This window comes from Anolis carolinensis, chromosome 1 (assembly GCF_035594765.1).
Source record: "Anolis carolinensis isolate JA03-04 chromosome 1, rAnoCar3.1.pri, whole genome shotgun sequence".
Taxonomy (NCBI): domain Eukaryota; kingdom Metazoa; phylum Chordata; class Lepidosauria; order Squamata; family Dactyloidae; genus Anolis; species Anolis carolinensis.
Window position 1 is genome coordinate 281,846,553 of NC_085841.1, and position 25,926 is coordinate 281,872,478.

The following is a 25,926-nucleotide window of genomic DNA, read 5'->3' on the forward strand; positions in this document are numbered from 1 at the left end:
AGGGGGATGCACTGCTGCCGGGAATAAATGTCATAGAGCCACATGTTATGTAGAAGATTCTATACCTGTAGTTTAATAAATCAAATTATGTAGAGAAAAATGTTAATTGGAATGGAGGGGGCAAATTTCACAGGGGGGAAACTCCAGAAACTTAAAATAGGCAGAGTGACAATGAAAAGTTTCTTAAAAGCCATTGTATGCTTTAATGGAGATGGTAGGGTTACAGATAATGCAATAAACCTTTTGTGAGTGATGATTTCCTGAAAGTCTACGTGAAACTTTACCTGAATAGAGAAAATTAAGAGTATTGATTGCATTTTGCTTTTAGGTTTTCGAGACTGGGTTCCAAAGGAACTGCAAAGAGTTGGCTGCGTGGAACTGTTAAACACAGTACAAAGGCGAGTAAGACCAAAACTTCATGTCTTTGGTGGAATCCATGAAGGTAAGAAAGACATAAAATTTGCTAAAGTAATGCAAGAGTACAAACACAAGCCTAATTCACCAAGATGAGCCAACAACAGGCGATTAAACTCCAACCTCTATGGGCCTTGGGATGCTATAAATTTCTTAGCCCTACTCTAGCCTAACTTTGTGCTGGTATAATGGATGCTTTCTTTGATCTGAAGGGGCTTGTATCTGGCAAACTGTAGCTCCTCCCTTGGCCTTTCTCTGTGCATCCCCCCCTCTCTTCTGCCAACTGATCTTTCATCAGTGGAGCACTTGTGTGGAAGATCCTTCTGCTGTCTTATCTCTGAGATCAAATGACAGAAGAGGGTTATGCTGGCATAAGGGCAGTTTGGCCACCAGAAGTCAAGTACAGGCAGTCCCCAAGTTATAAACAAGGTAGGTTCTGTAGGTTCGTTCTTAAGTTGAAAAGTGTACTCTTTAATTTGGCAAAAAAAAGGTGCGCATTATAGTGCCTGTGATTAGAAACCCTTTTTTCAAAACACAAAAGCTTTCAAGCAATTGAAAGGAAAACCATAGAAATAGATAACCCTTCCCTCAAGGAGCCTCTCAACTTTGTCCTGCCCCAGTTCCTTGGGGTATACTTATACTGTCAAATGAATGCAGTTTGACACCACTTTGGTTCATTGCCATGGTATCCTGGGACCTGTAGTTTTACAAGGTCTTTAGCTTTCTCTGCCAAAGAATGCTGGTGCCTCATCAAACTACAAATCCCAGCATTGAAGAGCATTGAGTCAGGGCAATTAAAAGTGATATCAGACATGAAGGAAAGAGGAGAGGTTGGGAGATACAGGGCGGATGGAGATATTGATAGGAAAAAAAGGAAAAGGGGTGGGAGATTGATAGGAAGTAAAAAGAAGATGTGCTTGGAGTGATCAATAGGAAGAAAGAGGAAAATAGGTTTGGAGAGATTGATAGGAAGAAAAGGGGAAGGGGGCTTGGAGAGATCAATAGGAAGAAAAGGGAAAAGGCTTTGGAGATGTATCTATAGAAAGAACAAGGAACGGGGTGGAGAGATACAGAAGACATTCTTTGACTAGTGCTAAGATTTCGTGACAGGCAGGGAGTTGAGAAGCCCGTTCGTATCTATGAGTTGTTCATAAGTCAGAAGTTCGAACTCGGGGATTGCCTGTATAGTATAAGAAACTTCTGCATATTCCTAATCTCCTATTAGTACTGGATCTCTGTGGCATTTTTATATCAGAAGGGGATCAGTACAGAACCTAAATACATTAAAGCAGTGGTTCTCAACCTGTGGGTCCCCAGGTGTTTTGGCCTACAACTCCCTGAAATCCCAGCCAATTTACCAGCTGTTAGGATTTCTGGGAGTTGACGGTCAAAACATCTGGGGACCCAACAGGTTGAGAACCACTGCACCAGATTCCATTTGATATTGGAAGCTAAGCAGGGTCAGTCTCGGTTAATACATGGATGGGTGATGGCTAACAAATACAAGGTGCTGTTGGTCATATTTCGGAGGAAGGAACTGACAAAAACAGCTTTGAATAATCCAAATGTGGGGTTACATTAAATAAAAATGCTATAAAATAACGTAGTATCTTTATACCTGCCTACTAGTGCTTCAGGTACACTGTTTATCCACAACAGCCTTGCTAATCCTTTTTACCCTAGAAGAAATTGAAATACTTTTCAGGTCTAAGGGAACTCTTGCAAAAAAAGTATTATATCTTCAACTTCAAACCCCCCCCCCCCCCCCAACAGTCACTTTCTTTTGCAAAACCCCAGCAGCGATCTTTTGCTGAATCTTAGGGTTCCAGGAAACCCTGGTTGAGAAACTCCATTCTGCAGCATTAGAAGAGAAAACTTGAGTTAGTCTATCCTAGGAAGAACTGAACACTAGTGCCAGAATTGGACAATATAATAATGATTGGTAAAGTGTTAGGCAGACAAAAAGGGGAAACCATATTAGAAATAGATCAAGGCAATCAAAGAAGTCATGGTCTTGACTTTGAAAGACAGGACTCTTGGAGCTCTCTCATTCTTAGGGTTGCCATAAAGCAAAAGCAGACTTGACAATTAATAACAGTCACAACAAATCCCAAGTCTGGTAACACAGATGAAACATCTATACTTGTTCAAGCCCTTATGTTATCCCTGTTTTGCTCTTTCTGGTAGAAAGTGAGGTAAAGGACAGCATAAATAAACAAGTGTGTGTGTATTTTGTCTGTTTGATTCAAAATACCACCATGATTCACCCTAGGGCTTAAGATAAACACAGAATGCACTTTTTGGCCTGTCCGCTGAACCCTGGTCAAGAATGCTGTATGATCCTCAAATATAGAGAACATCTTTAAATGACCAAGGCAGTCAAATAAAACAGGTCATCTGTTATTTCTTTATGTGTAGCAAATGACTTCATTCTGCATAGATTTCCTATAGCAATTCAAGATGTGAACAACATCTCCCAAATACTAAATCATGTGGAGAAGAAGAAAAAAAACAATATTCTGGATTAAATTCCACATGATTTCTTTTAATAGCTTGTAGACATTTCAGATGAGCTTTTCAAAACATCCTGCCATAATGCTAATTTCAAGTCAGGGAAATTTGTAGCACAATAAGCTTCCATTGCTGGGCATGAGGTAATAAGAGATTACTTAAAATACATTCTGTAGGGGGTTTAAATATTTAATGAACTGCAGCTTTTATATCCTAGTGAGATAAATACTAGGAGTGCTGTCTGGGAGAAGAAAAGAGCAAGACTTTCTGACCCTGAAACTAAAAATTACACATCTAAATGCTTAATATTTCACATTTCCCCCCACCCCACAGTGGTTCCTCTGCTGTCTCTAATTAAGCTCTCCATAGGCTCACAGCATTAGAGGATGTTGCAGAAGAGGTGATGGCTTTTGCATGGTATTGTTGATTTTTCCCCAGTTCACATGACTGTAAAGCAAATAGGTTTTTATGCCTGGGTTGTAAAGCCTTGTAAACTAAAACTTTATAATGAAAAACGACTGAGACTTCACAACGGCACCAGCCATACAAGTTCTCTTATACATGTGTGGAGGCATTGGATATTTTTGTGTAAATATTAATGAACATACATCAATGCTAAAAGAATACATGAGGAAAAGAAGAAAAAAGACTTTACTCCAGCATACAAATTGCCTGCAGCTTTCAAATTACAGTGCAAGTTAAAAGTAATCAAAACTTCCAGTGGCATTAGTGTTAGGCTGATGGAACGCAAAAAATTCCTAGCATGGGAGATTATTATGAAAAACTACTGTGAGGCCCAGTATCATACAGTTTGTTTACAACTAGGTTGGTATTACATGCTGTAAGTATAAAATGAATTTAATAAGCATTCAGAACTAAGATGATACAAATTCTGCCCCCATGTATCTGATGGGTTGTCCCATCAGATACAATGGAAAAACTGCTCATTAAAATAAGCAGAGATAAGATTTGACGTAAATTATTTTTCTTAATGCTTAGATCAGATGAATCCATCTATCCTTTAAACAAAACAAATGCTAAAAACTAAAGTGGGATTTAGCCTGTGATAGATTTGTAACACATGTCCTAAAGACACAGGTTTGCAGTGTGGGGGAACTCCTGGACTTGGCACTGAACCTGCAAGCCCAGGTTTCTGGAGTGGCCAGAAATGCCTTCACACATTTAAAACTTTTGTACTATGTGCACCCGTTCCTTTAGATGCCAGATTTGACCACGGTGATACATGCCTTAGTGGCATATCCCATTTAGATGACTATAATAATCTCTATATGGGGTTGCCTTCGAGGAGTGTTTGGAAACTTCAGCTGGTCTAAAGAGCCGTGGTCAGACTGTTAATCAGGGCAGGCTACAGGGAGCTCACAACTTCCCTGTTGCAACAGCTCCACTGGCTGCCCGTTTGTTTCTGAGCACAATTCAAAATGATAGTTATGACCAATAAAGCTTTGTACAGCTCAGGTCCACGCTATTTTGCAGATCATATCTCCTAATATGATTGTGTCTGAGCCCTAAGCTCCTCAGGAGAGGCCCTTCTCTCACCCCACCACCATCACAAGCACAGTTGGTGGGGATGAGAGAGAGGGCCAGCTGTCTCGGTGGCTGTCCACAGACTCTGGAACTTCTTGCCCAGGGAAACCAGAATAGCCTTATCCCTGCTGTCCTTTTGACAGCAGGTTAACACCTTTCTATTCAGGCAGGCTTTTAAAGAAGGAAGTTCTTAAGAATGACCCAAGTGGTGCTGTGTAGCGTTTTAATTATTTTAATACTTTTTAATGATTGTGTGTGATTTTTAGGAGCCCGGGTGGCGAAGTGTGTTAAAGCACTGAGCTGCTGAACTTGCAGACCGAAAGGTCCCAGGTTCAAACCCCAGGAGCGGCCGCTGTTAGCTCCAGTTTCTGCCAACCTAGCAGTTCGAAAACATGCCAATGTGAGTAGATCAATAGGTACCGCTCTGGTGGGAAGGTAACGGCGCTCCATGCAGTCATGCCAGCCACATGACCTTGGAGGTGTCTACGGACAACGCCAGCTCTTCGGCTTAGAAATGGAGATGAGCACCAACCCCCAGAGTCAGACATGACTGAACTTAACGTCAGGGGAAAACCTTTACCTTTTAACCTATGTGATTTTAACTATTTTTTTCAACAATTGAATATTTAAATCCATTTTAATATTTCTATGTTGTAGATTTAAAATTGTAAAGTATATTGTTTTTAGTATTGTAAGCCGCTTTGAGTGTTGTTTAAGATAGGAAAGCGGGATATTGTTGTTATTATTTATAATAATGACCGAAAAGCAACATCCTGACTCTGTCAACAGCCGAGCAGGGAGACACATAGTTGAAATCTAAATCAGGTTCCTTTAACAGAATATTGACCATAGTCTAAGGCTGGATCTACACTGCCCTATATCCCAGGATCTCATCCTATATTATCTGGTTTGAACTGGATGAGTCTACACTTCCAGATAGTCTGGGATAAGCAGATAATCTGGAATCAGATCCTGGGATATAGAGCAGTGTAGATCCAGCTTACATTGCCATATAATCCAGTATCTGATCCCAGATTATCTTCTTTGAACTAGATTATAAGAGTCTATGCCAGGGGTCCCCAAACTAAGGCCCGGGGGCCGGATGTGGCCCTCCAAAGTCATTTATCTGGCCCCTGCCCTCAGTTTTATAATATATTTTATATCATTTTAAATAATATAATATATTGTATATACATATAATATTGATACAAATATTACAATGTTATACAATATAATATTAATAATACCATGTAATAATATTAATTATATGATATATATTACATATAATATTACAGTATAGTGGTATAGTTCAATATAGTAATATATAATGCTAATATTGTGCTGTGCTAATAATACAATATATTGTATGTACATTCAGCTGCTCTGAGTCCCCTTTGGGGTGAGAAGGGCGGGATATAAATGTAATAAATAAATGTAGTAAATGAATAAATAAATAATTTTAGACTTAGGCTCGCCCAAAGTCTGAAATGACTTGAAGGCACACAACAACAACAACAATCCTAATTAACCTGACTATCTCATTGGCCAGAAGCAGGCCCACGCTTCCCATTGAAATCCTGATAGGTTTATGTTGGTTACAATTGTTTTCATTTTTAAATATTGTATTGTTCTTTCATTGTTGTTGTTGTTTTGCACTACAAATAAGACATGTGCAGTGTGCATAGGAATTTGTTTGTATTTTTCCCCAAATGATAATTCGGCCCCTCCACAGTCTGAAGGATTGTGGACCGGCCCTCTGCTTTAAAAGTTTGAGGGCCCCTGGTCTATGCTGTCATATAAGCCAATTCAAAGCAGACAATCTTGATTCAGAAACTGAATTATATAGAACCATGGAATCATAGAATTGGAAGAGACCACATGGGCCAGCCATCTAGTCCAACCCCCTCTCATGCATGAAAAGCAGAATCAAAGCACCCCCAACAGATAACCATCCAACCTGTTCAAACGCCTCTGAAAAAGACCCCAACCATACTCCAAAGCAGAGAGTTCCACTGCTGAACAGTTCTTACAGTCAGGATGTTCTTCCTAATGTTCAGTTGGAATCTCCTTTCCTGTAATTTGAACCCATTACTTCTAGTCCTAGTTTCTAGGGCTGTATAAAGCAACCTTGCTCCCTCCTCCTTATGACATCCTTTCACATTGTTAGAGGAGACATTGTTATCATGTCTCCTCTCAACCTTCTCTTCTGCAGGCTTAACATGCCCAGCTCTTTAAGACACTCCTTATAGGTCTCCAGACCTTTGATCTGGGCACATTCCATGTGAGGTCTGACCAAAGCACAATAGAGAAGTACTATGACTTCCCTCGATCTAGACAACTATACTTCTTTTGATAAAGCCCAAAATCCCATTGGCGTTTTTTAGCTGCAGCATAACATTGTTTGCTCATGTTCAACTTGTTGTCCATGAAGACTGCAAGATCTTTTTCACATGTACTGTGGTCAAGCCAGACATCACCCATCCTGTATCTTTGCATCTCATTTTTTTTCTGCCTAATTGTAGTATCTTACATTTGTCCTTGCTGAAATTCATTTTGTTAGTTTTGTCCCAGCTCTCTAATCTGGTAAGGTCATTTTGAATTCTCATCTTATCCTCTGCAGTATTAGCAATTCCTCCTAATTTGTTGTCATCTACAAACTTGATAAGCATGCCCTCTAAATCTTCACCCAAATCATTTATAAAGATGTAGAACAGCACAGGGCCGAGGACAGAACCCTGTGGCATCCTAGTAGTCACTTCTTTCCAGGATGAAGAGGAACCATTGGTGAGCACTCTTTGGGTTCAGTCGCTTCACCAATTGTAGATCCGCCTAATTGTATTATTGCCTAGCCTACATTTTTCTAGTTTGTTTGCAAGAAGGGACCTTGTTGAAAGCCTTACTGAAATCAAGATATGCTACATCCACAGCTTGTAGGGTCCTCCTATTCCCTGACAATATCTGTGAAATAGGAGAAAAGTGCTGCTGACTTGGCACTGACACACATTTCTTCCTCTCCTATTGCTCCTAGGTGTTTTTGTAATTGTTGTTGTTTAAAGCTCCATGTAAATAACAGAAGATAAGAACAAGAATTAGCAAATATAGAGTAACATCCTTAGCAAATTTATTTTGCCACTTAATGAAAGGAACATAAACTCAGTGCAGAATTACTTGGGAATACATTCAATTGAACAAGCATATATAGGCTGTTAATAGTACCCAAAAGGTACCTAACATATTATGCATCACCTCAAGAGCATTAGTAGGTTGAGATAAACAAATGTCAAAAAACAACCAACCAATCAATGTCTAGACCAGAGTTTCTCAAACTGTCCTCTTAACAGCTGGTAAGGTAGCTGGGATTTCTGGGAGGTGAGGTCCAAAACACCTGGAGGAGCAGAGTTTGAGAAACATTGATCTAGATTATCAAAGAACCAAGGAATGATGGAGTGGAATGTGCCTTTGTGCCTTTTTCTGTGAACACTTCAAATTAATTGTGTTTGAACAGCTGGTTCTTATTAAAGCAAAAAGGGTCATTGTGTCTCTTAAAAAATGGAAATTATGTGGTGACATTCAGCTGCTCAGAGTACTTTGAAAGACTCAGCTGAACACAGTTCCCAAGGCTTGCTTACAAGAACTCTTTTCTTTTCTCCAGCCTGAGGCACTGTACTAGGTCAACATTGTTTGTCTGCATTATAGTAAATGTAACACATTTTCCCTACAGGTTACGGCATTATGACAGATGGTTACACAACGTACATTAATGCCTCAACATGTACAGTCAGCTTTCAACCAACCAACCCACCAATTATATTTGACCTTCCAACCCCGCAAGGATCATGAAGCACTACTGCGTTGGGAGGTCTATAAACTGCCATTTTTCTAATTAAAAAATACGTTCTCCTAACATGTTTCTTTACAATGATGTGGGTTTTTTTTGTAAATTGTTGGTACAAAAGAAAAAAAAATAGAGGTTGTGCTTTTGTGGGCGGGGGGAATGCAGCATCCATTTGAAATTTTAAGCAAAACATTGTGAATTTGTAAAATGAAGTTTTATGTTTTATTAATTATCTTGCCATTGTAAATTGTTAGTGTTCTCAAAGGACAGCCAAGCTTTCTTTTAATGAATGAGACACCTTATTTTAATATTATTAAATAAAATTTAAAAGGCAGTGTTTAAAAAAAACACACCCAAATTTGCACAACTGTTATTGTTTGCATTTTTTTAAAAAAATATTACTAATGATAAAATGCCACCCTCTCCTCTTCTTTACTTTTAAATAAGATTTTGTTTGTTCCTGCACATATGTGGGCCACAATCCAGCACAGAATGAGATGTATAAACCCAATGAAAGATATGGGGTGTGGCTGTAGAGCCCTAAAAGAGGATGTGGAATGGCCATTCATTTTGGTAGAAAATGGGCTGAATTTGAGTATATACATGAGCTCCCTCTGTTGAGAAGAATGAAGAATTCCTTCTTACCTACATCCATTGGACCTCCTATGCCCACTGCCAATTGCTAGGTCAGGGGTTAATCAATTTGTCCACCAATATATTTGCATACTGTATACTGCTAGCAGTAATGCATCACTAAAGGCGGGAAACAGCCTTCTAGATTTAGTTTGTCTCTGCCTGCTTTAATGACAAATTAGATAGTGGCATCTTGTATGCAATTATCTAAATCGTCAATATTTGGGTGAATTTCTTAAATTATTTTAGCTTTAAAAAATACGGGAATGAAAACTGCAATGAGCAGGTGTTCCATGCAGTAAAAACATGTAAATGTGGACTCCTTTTAAATATGGATTTATATATATATATATATATATATATATTGTGCATTATAACGAAGTGAGGCATTTAATGTTGCCAGTGTAGCATCTGCAAGATTATGCTGTACAGCACGTCTAAATTATGACGGATGTGACATGTTTCTTGTCAAAGTGCTCAAGGCCTTCAAGAGCTCGAGTTTAAAATCTTTGTGCAGTTTCAAGCATGTATAGAATTAAACAAATACAATCAAGCCTAACTAAAATAAGGCTTTGTTGTCCTTTATATTTAAAATATTATTGAATTGTCTTTCCATTTCTTTCCCCTCCTTTTTTTGCACTGTGTGTAAATGCAATCTTGCTAGCACAAAATATTGTTGCAAATAGATATTTCTGTTCTACCACTGTAAATGCTATTGAGCTTTATTCTGTTCTATGTTATCTTCATGGAATTTAGGAAAGCAGTTGTTTCTTTAAATTTATTGCGATATTATATATCTAGCGGCCTTTATATGCAAATAAAATTGCAAGATTTTTAAATGCTTTTGTTTGGACAGTCTTTTTACTCTTTGGATTACTTACAGACTTCAATGAACTATTTAGCACATCCTTTCCTCAGTTTTAGACAGTTGTTTTGCATCTAAAGTAGCAAAGTTTCTAAGTAACCTATAAGGTGTGGTTGTCCAGTCCTTCCACTGGCTACTTTTGCCACATTTAAATATGTTGCAAGCACTGTTCTGTAGTGTGTTCACATAGCAATGTACATGTAACTCAGCTTGAAACAGTGTTGTCTTGCCAAGTCTTCTAAATTCCAGTTGTTGGTCCTTACTAGAATAGACTGGAACTTATCTAAATGGGATTTAATGTACATGTTGACTTATCATTGAGCAGTTGACTTCCAGCAGAGCTAACAACTGGATTTATCTCTTGTCATTTAAAATCAGATTTGATATTTACCACTCTACACACAAACATAAACAACAGCAACAACAGTTAGTTGGCAGGAAGCACCATGTGCAGCTCCCTGCGTGATTTTCTGATCAAAGCTGATGACTAAGATTTTTCATCAGAGCTATATAGCATAAATCTTTGTGTGTGATGCTGAATGAATGAATAAATGAATGGTTTATTGTACCAGCCATAGGCCATGACATAAAATAATATAAAACCTTTAAAAGTACAAGAAACACTTTCCAATATAAACATTAAGACTTATTATATATATATATTGGTTCTTTAAAATTACAGTAGCGCTAATGTGATAACAATAACTATGTCTGATTTGTATCATCCCAAACTATCTCCATTTCCAATTCCAGCTTCCGCTGTGGACTTTACCAGTTTAGCTTGGATTTTTTGGGCTGAGACTGCAAATGTGGCAACCTTTAATGTTATATTTTTGGAATACTCCGCTGACAGGTCACAGATCTGTTGACTGTTGTCATGCTGCCCTTTCTTCCAAAAGGGCTCCAAAAAGATTGTTTCTAGTAGACTTGTGCATTTGGATAGAATCACTATCCATTGTTTTATTCATAAGGCCCCCATTTTCGTTTTGGAGTGAGTTTTGAAAATGGGTGCCTTTCTGAAAGGGCGTGTTTGTTCCACATCCAAAAATACAAAAAATTTCAACCCATTGGTTTCTATAGGCGGGCCTTCCCAGGCTCCCCTTCCCCTCAGTTTTAGGGCTAGAGGGGTGAAACTTGTTGATGTATAAGACCCAATAGGATTCCAGTCATTGTGTACACATACATGTTTGTTGTGGTTCTGCCCTATAATTTTGCAACTTTTTTCTTTAGGGAGCCTACATGACAATACATGGGCAATTCGCCTGCTACGTTATGTCTTAAAGCAGTATGAAGCTGGTTTTATTTAATTGCTGTAGGCTTTGTTGCAGTAGGCAAAAAAGTTTTCTTGAGTTTGCTGATACTGACAGGGACAGGCTAGTAATGGAATTAATGAGCAAAATAGGTTCACATATTTCTCTTCTGTATGTGCTTTCTCCAGGCCCGTAGCCAGGATTTTGATTCGGGGGGGGGCTGAGTGAGTGAGAGAGGATCTACCCTAGCAAACCTTTCGTACCGTTATCCCAATACCCCCATGCATATGGGATATATTGAGCATGGTGATCAGATCATGATATGAATAATCATAAGTTTAAATAATAAATGTAAGGCCTTCTTGTGGACCACCCTGAGGCTGCATGCCTGGCTCTCTCCATTCTAATTTGTCACTAAGAAACCCACAAACATTTCTACATTTCAGTAATCAAAGTTGGGTCATAACAATATGAATATGAAAGCAATTTCCCACCACCAGTCAGCTTTATTCTGGAAGGCTTATAATCAGTTTTGAGGTAAACAATTTTCATTAAAATCACGAATAACTTTGCATTCTGCAAGTGAAACCATGCACTGTTTTCTCTAAGGCCTTATTTCGTTATATGTTTTCCACTTGGAAATGACTGGAATAGCATGAATTAAATAGGTTATTTGTAGCTACTTTCTGACACAGCTATTGATTTTTCATAGGTACTTTTAACGAGTTTGATGAATTTAAGAACTTTCCAAGATTTTCTATACTAACATCACAAAAATTATGCAGTTCCCAAGCAATCGTGGGTTGCATTGATTTCAGTGGAACAGATTTAAGCCTGTACATATATTTAATTGTCTCACTGAATGGAGATAAACATGCTTAATTTGAGCTGGATCCCAGCCTTAATTTATTTCTCTTTGTGATCAATAGTTATTACACTAAGATTAACTTACTGCATAGAAAGCAGTAAGATACAATGCCATTCATCATTCTCCTAATTTAAAGAGGTTTTCTTGTCTTCTAATTGTGAACGTGAATCTGCCAAAGTGCAGTATGCTTAAATCCTCATATCAGTGGAAGAGGTTTAACCATATACTTAACTCTCTCACTGAAATGAGTGGAATATAAAAGGACTAAACTTTGCCTTGCTCCATATATTCAATGTGGTAAGGAGTACTACCCTCCTCTCAAGATTTCCATGTGGGTCAGTTAATGGGGGGGGGGGGGTATGTAATCCAATTTTTGTGTAATCACCTGTCCATACAAAATGCTCAGTTCAAACTGGAATCAGGGTGGTAAAGGAGGAAGGGCTGTTTCAGTTAACCTTATGATTGGAAACTGAACTTGATAAGATACTATATATTTTAATTTGCTAAACCATACAATACAATATGTTTTCTTTTTAGAAGTAGGAGAAATGCTACCATTGCCATGCCCTGCAGGTCTGAATGGATTGTGTTTTTTCCTGTCCTTCCTTAAAGCTGTAGAAGAAGATCCCATATGACTATGCAAGAACCTCTAGCTGGAAGGAGCTACCAGTAGTCAGTCTTTTCAAGTGATTGATTAACCACACTGTAGTCAATTAACCTTTCCACTCTTGAGAGAGCAGCTTTCATCTAGTCATCTTGAAAAGGTTGAAAGCAGTCAAGGCCTTTATCAAATAAGGGCAGCAAAACAGGATGTTCCACCAAGGTGATTGGTTCCCCACTTCTCTGTGTCTAGTGAATTCGACAGACCTAGAGGTCAAGCATTTATTAGAGTAAGAGACTTTCAAATCAATCTGATTTACTCCAGGCAAATTCTACCAGGATTATGCCAACAGAGTGTCTAAAAGGGTGATTGATGAAATAACTAAGTCCTGGTTATCGCTAATGTATTACTTACAACATTACCAAGGCTTAGGGAAGTTTATTTTACTTCATACAAGTAAATACTGAAATAAGTAGCTGTTATGTAATACATTTTGCAGATGTTTTATACAGAGGTCAAGTCCTGAAATCATGCTTGGGCTGAAGCTGCTTTATTAGTCTTTCAGTATTGGATTGCAGTAGAACTAAATTAACATCCTTGTTACCAATGTATCTGTAACTAAATAATAAAAGCCTAAATTTATTCAACTAATTACATTGTGGTGAATACATATGCTTGGAATAAGAAGCTGTCTCTTTACAAATATAGATAACATTCAGTCCAAAAAAGTCCAGTCCAAAGCTGCTAGTGTTTTTTTATTATGAAAAAGATATTAAAAATTCATGCATAATAAAGATTATAAGATTATAAATACTGGTCCAATTTGAAATGTCAGCTTTAACATGTATTCATGCTCTTCTTCCATGATAAAATTTCTTCTATGAACAATCTTTATTTATGTTCACCTGCAATCAGGTACCATAATCCCTGGAGTCAATCCTCAGTGTCATCCCAGTTCTTTGGGCTCTAAGAGTGGAATGGCACCCTCGCCCTCCCAGCCCCCTGTTCCCCCCCCAAAAAAAATGTACCTGAGGACACCTGATGCACCACAGTGATGTGTCAGGAGGTTTGCAGATGGGAGGGGCCTGCTTGCAGATGGGATGTAGCCACCATTCCAGCAAAAGTGCCAGATTAGGGGCTGGTGTGGGGCCTGAATCCCAGGAGGAACTGGGATTAAATATCCCAGTTCTTCCTGGGATTTGGCCCTGTCTGGAAGGGGCCCCAGTCACAGCCATATACTTTTATACAATTTTCCAACTGAGATGAACTGTTGTCAGCCAGTTCCCTCCATTTTTGTTATTTGATCTACACCCATGCTTTCATTTGTAGGCCTTGCCTCTTCTGGAATGTTTTTATTGTTGTTCCTCTGGACTTACTCAGTTTTGTCCCTTTGCTCCATTTTTTGGTGTCTAGTTAATTCTTTTTCATATTTTCAGCCAAAGAACCTCAAGGCAGTGTAGGGTATAATTGTGTAGGTTCATATATTTGAAGTATATAGCACCAAATTTTAAATAGTCTATTGGTTCTGTTTTTCTAAAGTTCCTGGTTTCCTGTGGCTTTACTTCTTTCCCATATGTTGCCAGTATATTTTAAAATGAACTAAGAAATTAATTTGGCATCTCTGTTTCGTATTTCACTTGCATAACAATGGAACTTCATGAAGCCAACCACTTTTAGCAATATTTAGCTGGACTAAATGGAATCCATAGTTCATACTCTGAAACATGCCCAGTGTTGGGAATACTGTGTGGAAAGGAAAGCCATCCAAAGAACATTTCCTCATGTTTTGTGTACTAAGAAGAAATAATAGACGGAGGAATGTGTTTTCAGTTGTTTGATATTGCATGTGAAAAAGGTTGCCTTTTATATTTAAGTATATGGGGCCCAAACTGTTATATAACTTTGTGAATCAGTTTTCTTACAACCCTTACAAGTAACACCTGAGTAAGAATGTTAACTCTTTCCAAGTTTCCAATATGGTTCTCACATAAGCTGAGATTTCATATGTGTACACAGACACTCAAACATATGTTCTTAAAGCAATGATACATTTCTTCCATAGCAAATTTCCATTTGAGAAAGACTCACAGGAGAGTTTACATAATGTATATTATCCAAATGTCTATTGATTTCAATTATCATGGTATCTTTAATTTATCCAATAATATAATTGTCAATAAAGATAATTTGGGAATCATTAAAGTGGGTCAGTACTGCAGTGCAGACCATTAATTGTGCAGTCTCTATAAAAGTTCTGAAGTGATCCACAAAGATCTTCCATGAGATTGTCAAGTATGAGCCTCTTACAGATAGGTGTCCCATTGTGCTTGTGCAGCATGTTATTGTCCCTGTTGGTTTTCTATCATTCAAAGAAAATCAAGTATATAGAGAGACATATTTTGCCTACCTGATTGATGTCTCCCTTCTTCAGTGAGAGGCCCAGTTGCATGCCAGACACTTTTCCTGCATCAATTGGATTGAATTTGCTATTGCATTTCAAGCATGAGTTCCACAGCCAATAGCTTCTTTCAACAGTAATCAATAGCATTAGTTAGTAGACAGGGGTTTAGAAGGGAAAAAAACAGGCCTGATTTGTTTTCTAATCTACTCTCTAAGCAGTAATCTGTGAATTTTTATTTCATTTCTGTTGAAGACTAGATACAGTATCTCCTTTGGGAACGGAGTGGCTGGTATCCATCTATGCTACATGCCAGGGCTGTAGCCACCACCACCACCACCCCCCCAAAAAAAATTTTCAGGTTTTTTTTTTTAAAAAAAAACCTGGTTTATTCATGAGTTTTAACTGGTTAATCAAATCTCAATGAGTGTCCACTGAAGTTTATCGATGAAGCCTGATTTCTAAATTATTTTGTGTTATTGAACTACTCTTCATGATTCACTTTTAAAAAGTTTCAACCTCCCCCGTCCCGTCTGCCCATTTTTTTTCTAGCGATGACCCTGCTACACATGATTCCCTTTCTTAATTAATATTTATGTTTGTACATAAAATAGAGTAGGGGTGGAAAGATTTCATATTTGAGGGATCTATTTTGTTTTCCCCTAAAACCCTAAAACTTCACAAGCCAGAACTGAGCAGAAAAGGGCAAACAAATATTTGGTGCACTTTAGCTCTGGAATTTCTTTTCTGTATTACATCTGAGCTTACAGCCCATTCATATAAAAATCTATTCCTGCTTCCTCCCAACCTTAATTTTGAGAGAAGCGGTTTTATATTTGTTGTTTAAAAGCTGGTGATCTATTTTAAATTGCTAGAAATCTATCTTTAAGGCCTGATTTATCTTCGGCCCATCCCATGGGAAACAGTTTTATCTATACCTTCCATGTTACAGTTTGACATTCTGTATGTAGTGTAATGAAATATCTATCAATGTATGCCCCACTGCTGTTAATGTGTGACTATGTTTTCCACAAGTTCCTCACTGTTGGGCTGGAAGTTGCTAAAAATGTTCATATCTTCCCAGTAGCTGCACAGAACATCTTTTTGTGATGGAGAACCCACTCTTTATAGCACCACATGCTTAGAAGGGTTGTAACTGGTCAATTTGGCAGGTAATCCATGGCTAAGGCTACTTCTTACTTACTGCTGATTTTACAGAGCAGTTTTCCCAAATTTGCCACAAAAGCTAATGGGTTGCTGGGTGCAGCTTTATCTTACTGAATATTGATGGGATGAAGAAGTGTGCCTCGGCACTTCAATCCTAACATTGAAAGACCATTCCTTCCTCTCTTTACTCAAGCAAGCAAAATTAATCTGTAGCTATTTAATAATGGAGGAGAAGCTGTATCAAGCAGCCTCTGGTTTTTGTGTCCTGAGACAATGGCCTTGCAGAAGGTGGTGCTAGATATGTTTTCTCCCAAGGTCAAAACAGCCCATCCACAGGTATAACATTCGAGATGCAGAATCAATGCAGTTTAACACCACTTTAACTGACATAACTCAAAATTATGGAATACTGGGATATGTAGTTTGCTAAGGTACCAACACTCTGACTGTAAAACTAATAGCATTAAGCCATGGCAATTATAATGGTGTCAAACTGCATTAATTCTACAGTGTACATGCACCCTTAGTCATCAGCAGGATGCTAGACATAACATAAATGTTGAAAACAAAGATAGGTTCCGCCTGCTTGATAGAATTCAGTGTATGTTGCTGAGAAAGATGTCCTTCTGATAACAGAGTATGATGATGTTGGATGGAGATAGTCAATTATCCTTTCTGTTTCTAGCTGGACTGTGGGTGTGTGCAGCTGACACAGATAAGCAAATCTCTGTAATATATACTTTAATTTTTTAAAACTTATTTGTAGTCACCCTATCTCCCCAAGGGGAGGCTTCCAGCATAATAAAGGCAAACATTCAATGTCTGTATAAATCAGAAGTAAACAAATATAAACAACAACAATAAAATATACTACACAAGTTAAAACAGGTAATTTAAATAATAACAATTAAACAATCAACAATTAAACCATTAAATGCCAGCTAAGGACTTTATCACACTAGAGCTTGGATCCACTTTAAATGCACTTCAAATCTACTTTAGGGAGGGGCTTTATACAGCTCAGCCAGACAGGTCCTGGCCCTCACCAGACTACAAACCCCAGAATTCTGCAGAAGACAGAAATTGGATTTAAAGTGGATTCATGCTCTAATTTGATAAGGCACTAAGATAGCATATCAAATCCATTTCCTTCTGTTCCATTTATCAATGTTGTAAGCGCTATTTCTCTTTCTTGTCATATGTTTGGGAGCATAAGTTGATACTGCCTTCATTTGTGCTTGAATATATTTATTGCATCTGGTGTGTTATCATTTGCTGCAACCATGCATGTTGACTTGTCCTCTGAAAATAAAATGAAGGAGCTTGAAGCATTTTTCAAACATCACAGAGTGCAGTTAATTATTTTAGCTGAGAAAGAATAATATCATTTAGCCAGACTGCTAAATAAGGTCGGTTTTATCAAACTAATATCAATAGCCTGACAGGTTCATTTTGGGGGTGGAAGGGAAAAGTAAAGGGTATTTTCTAGAGCTTATTGAAAACAACAGGAGAAAATGAGATGGATTTTGACAAAACAGGATTGCACCCTGTCATCTTTTCATTACTGAAGTGCATTTTGTTGTGTGACATCAAAGCCCAAAGAGGTAGGGATAGGTGATTTGGAGAATGTGCACTTGAAACCCAAAGTGCAAGAAGGGTATAAATATCTTTCATGGTGACTTTTATTTTTTAACACAGGGTTATTTATGTAGCAATATTTTCTTGGAATGCACATGGCCTGCATGAAAAGCCTAATCCTGCTTTTAATTTTTCAGAGCCACTCAGATAGGCTTTTAGACATCATGTAATACGTTTCTCGCTTAAACTGTATCATGATATATTTCATCCCTGATGTAAAGACATGCTTGAATGATGAGGCCAAGGAAGCACCACGGCTTCACTGATGATTTAGGATTCATTCGCTTTTATATGGAATGAGAGGGAAAGCTGGCCTGGTGTCAACAGTCATTGCAAATTGTCTGGGACGTGCATTCCCACCACACTAGCACCTGCGAGATTGCTTAGTAACTAGATTACTATGATAACAGACTATGTTACTGTTGGGATTTTTCACAATATTGTGAGATAATTATCAAGAGTTCAGCTCATTGGCATGGTCTTTACCAAAGCATAATCACTTGTAGAAAGAAACTCAAATTCCAGGATTATTCTGCCAAAACAGAGCAAAACCAAAATAGATAGGTTCCTCAACCCCAGTTTGTGTTCTTTAAACTCCAGAAATCTCCATTCATATACTCCATTCATGACTACAGTAATAGCATTTCCACAGGGGCACTTTATCTAACATGATTCAACAATGACTTATTGCACATGCCTATAACAGTAAGTCACCATATGGCTCACATCTGGCTTTGCTGAAATACAGTAGTCCATTTCATTTTTTTCTGCTCATGGAGGTGGCTATATTTTGGAGAGATGGTATTGTCAAGATTGCAGCAAACAGGAATAAAGATGCCAATAGTTTGTAATTCACATTAATGACAAGAACCTGTGACAAGAACCTTGCTCAGTTAATTTGGCAATCCCTATACACGTGGGTAAAAGCTGCAAGCAAAAGACCACATCCATTTTGCTACAGCATGTTCTGAAATAGGAAACATTATTTCTTTTTGTCTAAAAAATCCAGTGTTTTCAAAGATGAAATGCTTTGAGCTAATAATGGTTGCATTTTGAAATATGGATGTTTCTAATAAAATGCTATATAATCATGTAGACTTCATTGTCTATATTTAGAATTTGTAGCCTGTAGCATATTCCAACTGGGGCTGGAGGAAATGCTTTTCTATAATAGCATGTTATGTCTGACGAAGTTGCCAAGACAGCTACAGCATTCACTCCCCGTTTCTAAATACTGTAGCTTTTCTATGATGGTTAAAAGAGAGTTTCCTCTCAGAAGCCTAAGAGGTGATCACATCTCTCCATTTAGCATATAGAAAGCAGGAATGGTTTGTCTGCTTAAAATGATATTTGACAGAATGGTTCTAATAAATGAATTTAGCAAAGACAACTGAAATTAAAATTATTAAGGCACAATAGCATCCAAATATGCACACATTTAAACCACATTAAGACCATATGGATTTAGAGGAGAATGTTATAGTGCCCGTTTTAATTTTTTTTCTTGTCAGGAGCAACCGGAGTTGCTTCTGGAGTGAGAAAATTGGCTGTCTGCAAGGACATTGCCCAGGGGATGCCCGGATGTTTTGATGTTTTTACCATCCTTGTGGGAGGCTTCTCTCATGTCCCTGCATGGAGCTGGAGCTGATAGAGGGAGCTCATTCGCGCTCTCCCCGGGTGGGATTCGAACCTGGCAGCCTTCAGGTCAGCAACCCAACCTTCAAGTCACAAGTCTTTTATCCCCTAGGCCACTGTGTGTGTGTAAATTGATTTTTCTGTCTCTTTACATATTTGCGCTAGAAAACAGGAAAGGAGACAATTGAAAAAAAAATCAACCACAGCTTTGCTGCAATTGTTATAAGTTGTTGAGATGCATGGAGCAGTTGTTTTCAATATGCTTTAATTGTTTTGTATATTTCACTGATCTTAAGAAGAACTGGAAAAAGATATTTAAATACACAGAAAGGCATTGGGGAAGAGCAGTCTATAATGCTGTTACATAGAATTTACACTACAGGCAAATAAAGGAACAATACATTAAGGATAAACAAGAAGGCTTCATGAAGAAAGATTCAGAATGGGATAAAATTCTAGAGTCCGAAAACAAATTAATTACAAAGATATATAAGAAACTCTTGGAGTGGAATACCGAGGAAGAACAAATTAAGGAAAGCATGGTGCAATGGTCCAGAGATATAGGAAGACCTATAAGATATGAGGAATGGGAATCAATCTGGAAGAAAAATATAAAACACACATATGCAACCGACTTAAAAGAAAAACAATACAAAATGATTTACAGATGGTACATCACTCCAAAAAAATTAAGCCATTACAACAAAAATATTCAAACAAAATGTTGGAAGTGCCAGCTGAATGAGGGCAGTTTCTACCACATGTGGTGGTCCTGTCCCGAAACAAAGAAATACTGGAAAAAAATCCATGAAGAATGTGTAAAAATAATGGGAAAGAAACTACATATGAGACCAGAACTATACCTATTGGGCCTTAAAAATTTGAAATTGGACACAAATGAGGAAAAAATCCTAAGCTATCTGATTATAGGAGCCAGGATTGTCTTCGCCAAATTATGGAGAATAAACCAGATCCCTTCAATTAACCAATGGCTATTAAAAGTATGGGAAATAAAGACCATGGACAGACTAACTCTCCTGATGAAGAAACACCACTGACAACCAATAAAAGAAACAGACTGGTCAATATTTGAAGAGTACATAAGGAAAAGATGGACATACCCCGAAGAAATTCCATAACAACCAGAAATACCCAAACCTAGCAATACAACATGTCGCTTCATGAGGCAAACGACACCCCCCCCCCCCAAATTGATAGCTATCCTACAACACGGAATAGCCAACACCACAAGGAGACCACTCTACCATCCAAAGACCCAATCGACCCTCCAGAACCTCTCTCTATCCTCCTCCCTCTCCCCCTCCTCAAACTCACCCCCTTCGTTTTTTCCCCTTTTCCCTTTTTTCCTCCCCCTTTTTCTATAACCCCCTCCCCTAGCCCCACCCTCCACCCTACCCCCTACTTCCCCCCATTTTTGAACCCCACAATTTTAAACCTGTATGCAAAAATACTTAATAAAAATTATTTTTTTAAAAAAGGATTTACAATGTGTAGCTGGAATTCTTAACTAGTTGTCTCAGTTCTCAAGCATGGTTACTACTAAAGGAGAAACATGTCTTCTATGAGAACAGTGATGTCTCCAAATTTAGATTAAAAGAACCCATGTTAGGAAGTTCAGGATACACCCTAAATTTTAATAGTTTCACTGCACCAGTCTGATTACACTCCACCTTCTTTGGAAAGAAGTGAATCAGGATTGGGACCAGTTAGGAAGGGTATTGAGGACCACCAGGAGGGATCAGGGATTTCCAGGGTGTGCTTGGATGCCTTAAATCTTGGAGAACCATAGACTTCACGCACTGGTCAGATGTACCAGTAGCCTGAGGCCTCTTCTACAATGCCATATAAAATCCAGATAATCTGCTTTGTAGATTATCTGATTTGATAATCTGGATTATATGGCAGTGTAGAAGGGTTTGATTCCGTATCAGCAAGCATTATGCTACAGTTCCTAGAGCTTTAGGGAAATTTATTTTCAGAAGCAAATGGTGGAATAAACCCCACGACAATACAGAACGTCACTCCAAAAACGTATTACATTTGTTTTGTTTCTGTTGCTGTTAACTGCCATCAAGTCAACTTTGACTTATTCCAACCCTGTCAAGGAGAGACCTCTAAGGTCCCTTCTACACTGCCACAGTTCAAAGCAGATACTCTGGATTTTATATAGTAGTGTAGAAGGGACCTAGAAAGGACCTAAGTTACTCTGATCAGCAGCCCTGCTCAGATCTTGCGGACTAAGGGCTGTGGATTTCTTGATTTAGTCTACCATCTGAAATGCAGTCTTCATTTTTTCCTATTGCTGTCTTTATTATCCAGCATTCTTGTGTTTTCTAGTGAGTCATTTTTTTTCTCATGATATATCCCAAGTATGACAGTCTCCGTTTAATCATCTTGGCTTTTAGGGTTCAGGCAGTATTTGCTCTTGGACCCATTTATTTGTCATTTTTAGTATTCCAGAACTCTTCTCCAGCATCACCTTTCAGATGATTAGATTTTCTTCCTATCAGCTTTCTTCACTGTCACACTTCCACAACCATATGTAGAAATGGGAAATATGGTGGCAGTTCCTGCTAAGAGGTGTCCCTAGTGGACAGCGGCGTAATTGAGAACAGACGCTCTGCAAAGGACTGTCAACTCACAGTGGTTGTTTGGCTCTTTGCCCATTTTACGCATGAGACACTGAGAAACCTTTGGGCGGACTGGAACAGCCGCAGTTGCGGTCCTTTGCAACTAATCCAGCCTATATTATTAATCATGGGACAACATGGAACAGACAATGTATTCTTTATGTGCTTTAGGCCTCTGGGGCTAAAATGCATTTGAAGCTTGTGTTTATTTGGAGGGCAGTTTGTTGCTATGATTGTCAATCCTATGCTAAAGCAATTATTATCTGTGGGGGTCACGAAGAGTTCAGTATTACTGGAGACCCGCAATACTTGGCATTAATGACATGAACTGCTGAGCAGTCAGAATGGTCTAGCTGAAAGGGACACCGAACAACCCACTCCTTAAGTTCAGTCCTGGTTATAAGTTAAGTTCCTCTGAGCCATTAACAGTAACTTTTCATCCTGCTGTGAAACAATTCTATAATTTCTCAGTGGCTTTGTATTCTCTGCTGCCCTCTTGCAACTCTTCCATTTGGATCTTTCAATAAAAATAAATTGTAACCATCTCAGCTTCCCACAAAGGTAGTATAGTTTTATTGTTGTATTCATCTTAAACAACATTGTAACAATAAACATTGCCATCTGAGTAAGCTGCAGGTTCAAGAAGAGCATGGAATTTGGCCAGTGTGTGAAAGGTGCCTTGCTTACAACTTCAACTTAAACTAGATATGTGTGTTTTCTCCCCTTTCATGTCAACCTCCTCTCTAGTTTCCTTATTCTACCTCACACTTTTTCCTTTTTCTGAACTCAGAAAAATACATTGATGCTACTGATGGTGCCCACTTTAAGTTGTAGGCTGAAGCACTTGAAAACCAGTACAAAAAGCCCAATGTAAGTATATAGTTACACTGCAGGATAAGTTCAGTTTCAAAATTAGCAACTGAATGTATTTATATTCATTCAATGGGATACACTGGATTTTGTGTATTTAATTGCTATGGTCCATGGACCAGACTGGACTGGACTGGACTGGACTGGACTGGAATGAATTAAATACCTTAATAGTTTGTTTGAAGCTGACTTATACCCTACCAGAAACTATTGGTCCATTTAACTTAATATATTTACTCTCACTGGCAGCAGCTCTCCATCATCTCATGCTGAGTATTTCCTATTTAATATCATCTAGGAGAAAAACCTCTCGATTACATTGGATGGAGGTACTGAAAATTATCCTAAAAGCATAGAGTTGGAAGAGACTACAAGAGCCAGCCAGTCCAACCTCCTGCCATATAGAAACACAGAATCAAAGAATCCCTGACAGGTGGCCATCCAGGGTCTGCTTAAAACCTCCAGAGAAGGACACATCACCTTGGTCTGAAGTAGCAGTCTCTGCTGCCGAACAGCTCTTACCATCAGGAAGTTCCTCCTAATGCTTAGGTGGAATCTTTTTTCCTCCAGTTTATTTATTTATTTATTTATTTATTTATTTGCGACATTTATATACCGCCCTTCTCACCCTGAAGGGGACTCAGGGCGGTTTACAAGTATATATACATACAATATATTATATTATACAACTATATCGCAATATTATTAGTAATATTGCATGTAATATAAATATACAATTATAATAGTGAATTATAATTATTATTACATTGTATTACATCATAATATTATTATTAATATTACATGTATATACAATGTATTATAATATTAGTATAGTATAATATTATTATATATCATTATATCATTAAATTGATACAGGAGACATGGTGGAAAGATGTCTTCCCGGCCCCGCCTTCTTCATTCTGCTCCAGATATAAAACTAGCATAGCATGTTATTGCGGATAGGGGCCTCTAGCTGATGTAAAAAGACAAGATGGAACCGTCTTCATGGCTCCCTCTTAGCTCTGGCACCCGAGTGTCAGTTGGAGATGGTGGGAGGGGCCTCAGCTGATGTAAAAAGACAAGATGGAACTGTCTTCATTCAGTTTGAATCTATTGTTCCGTGTCCTGGTCTCCAGAGCAGCAGAAAACAAGCTTGCCCCCTTCTCAATGTGGCATTATTTCCAATATTTAAACATGGTTATCATGACCCTCTCAGCCCCTTTTTCTCCAATAATAATAATAATAATAATAATAATAATAATAATAATAATAATCTTTATTTATATCCTGCCACCATTTCCCTGAAGGGTCTCAGGGTGGCTTACGAAGGCACTCCAGGGTGCGACATATAACTTAAAATAGTAAAAATGGTACATGAGTATCAGGGGCGGTTCAACCATGACGCAAATTAGGCAGATGCCTGTGGCTTCATCCTCTAGGGCAGGGGTCCCCAAACTAAGGCCCGGGGGCCGGATGCGGCCCTCCAAGTTCATTTACCTGGCCCCTGTCCTAAACTTTAGACTTAGGGTTGACCTAAGTCTACCTGGTCTTTGGAGGTATTTTTGCTTCCCTATGATCTTATGAGATTGTCTAGATGGTCTTTGAAGGTCTCTTTGCTTAACTACGACCATATGAGACTATCTAGATGGCTTTTGGAGGTCATTTTCCTTACCTATGGTCCTATGAGACCTTCTAGATGGCCTTTGAGGGTTCCTTTCTTTACCTATGGTTTTATGAGATTGTCTAGATGGCCTTTGGGGTGCCCTACCCTTCTCTATAGTCTTATGAAACCATCTAGATGGTCTTTGAAAGTCCCTTTCCTTATCTATGGTCTTCTGATGGCCTTATGAGATCATCTAGATGGTCTTTGAGGGTCCCTTTCCTTACCTATGGTCTTATGAGATCATCTAGATCAGGGGTCCCCAAACTAAGGCCCTCCAAGGTCATTGACCTGCCCCCCCCATCCTAAACTTTAGACTTAGGGTTGACTTAAGTCTGAAATGACTTGAAGGCACACAACAACACTCCTAATTTGGGACTATTTCATCATAGTCCGCCCCCCCCCAAGAGTCTGAGGGACTGTGAATCGGCCCTCCACTTAAAAAGTTTGAGGACCCCTGCTCTAGGGGGCGCAGTTGAGGCGCTCTCGCATGCACGTGCATGCATTCATGCATGTGCACGCATCCCCGCCTCCTCCCAGGGTCGCTCCACTCGCCTTCAGCCTGGGCCCGCCTTTGGACTGGGCCTGCCTTTGGCCGTGGGCCCGACTTCACGTGTGGGCCCGCCTTCGGGGCCTGTGGACGCCTTCGGGGCCTGTAGCCACCTTCAGCCTGTGGCCACCTCCTGGGCCTGGCCCGCCTTAACCCACACCTATGGCAGGCATCCTCAGAGGTTGTGAGGTCTGTTGGAAGCTAGGTAAGTGGGGTTTATATATCTGTGGAAAGTCCAGGGTGGGAGAAAGAGCTCTTGTCTGTTTGAGGCTAGTCTGAATGTTGCAATTGGCCAGCTTGATTAGCATTTAATGGCCTTGCAGATTCAAAGCCTGGCTGCTTCCTCCCTGGGGGCATTCTTGGTTGGGAGGTGTTAGCTGGCCCTGATTGTTTCCTGTCTGAATAACCCACAATATCTGCTTTGAACTGGGTTATCTGAGTCCACACTGCCCCATATCCCAGTTCAATGTTTGGTGCTAAATTCGCAAATATAGTAAATCCTACATAACATTACCATGTATTGAACTGCTTTTTTGTTGATTTGTTGTAAAACATGATGCTCTGGTGCTTAATTTGTAAAATCATAATTTAATTTTAATATTTTTTCCTTAATCCCTCCTTATTATCCAATATTTTCGCTTATCCAACGCTTTTATTTTTCAGTGATTGGTTTGGGGGGGGGGCAAAATTCTGTTCGCTTACACTTGAAAATTACCTAGGGCCAGCCCTGATGAGTATAAAACAAAGCCAAACAACCTCCAAAGGCCAAGATACTGCATAGGGAAACACAGTGTAAAGTTCTGCCCAGGCAGGATCTCCCTTCTCCCCTCCTCCA

General features: G+C 38.8%; 1 protein-coding gene across 4 annotated transcripts in view; it reads left to right on the forward strand.

The window, feature by feature from the left end:
• mpped2 (metallophosphoesterase domain containing 2) overlaps nt 1–9,777 on the forward strand; it is a 177,615-nt gene extending 167,838 nt beyond the window's left edge. For all 4 annotated transcript variants that reach the window (XM_008106423.3, XM_062980229.1, XM_016992821.2 and 1 more), the window contains exons 6-7: nt 329–442; nt 8,192–9,777. In XM_008106423.3, coding sequence (XP_008104630.1) covers nt 329–442; nt 8,192–8,310 — 233 coding nt within the window. In that variant the 3' untranslated portion in view covers nt 8,311–9,777. The remainder of the gene's footprint in view (nt 1–328; nt 443–8,191) is intronic.
• The last annotated feature ends 16,149 nt before the right edge of the window (nt 9,778–25,926 follow it).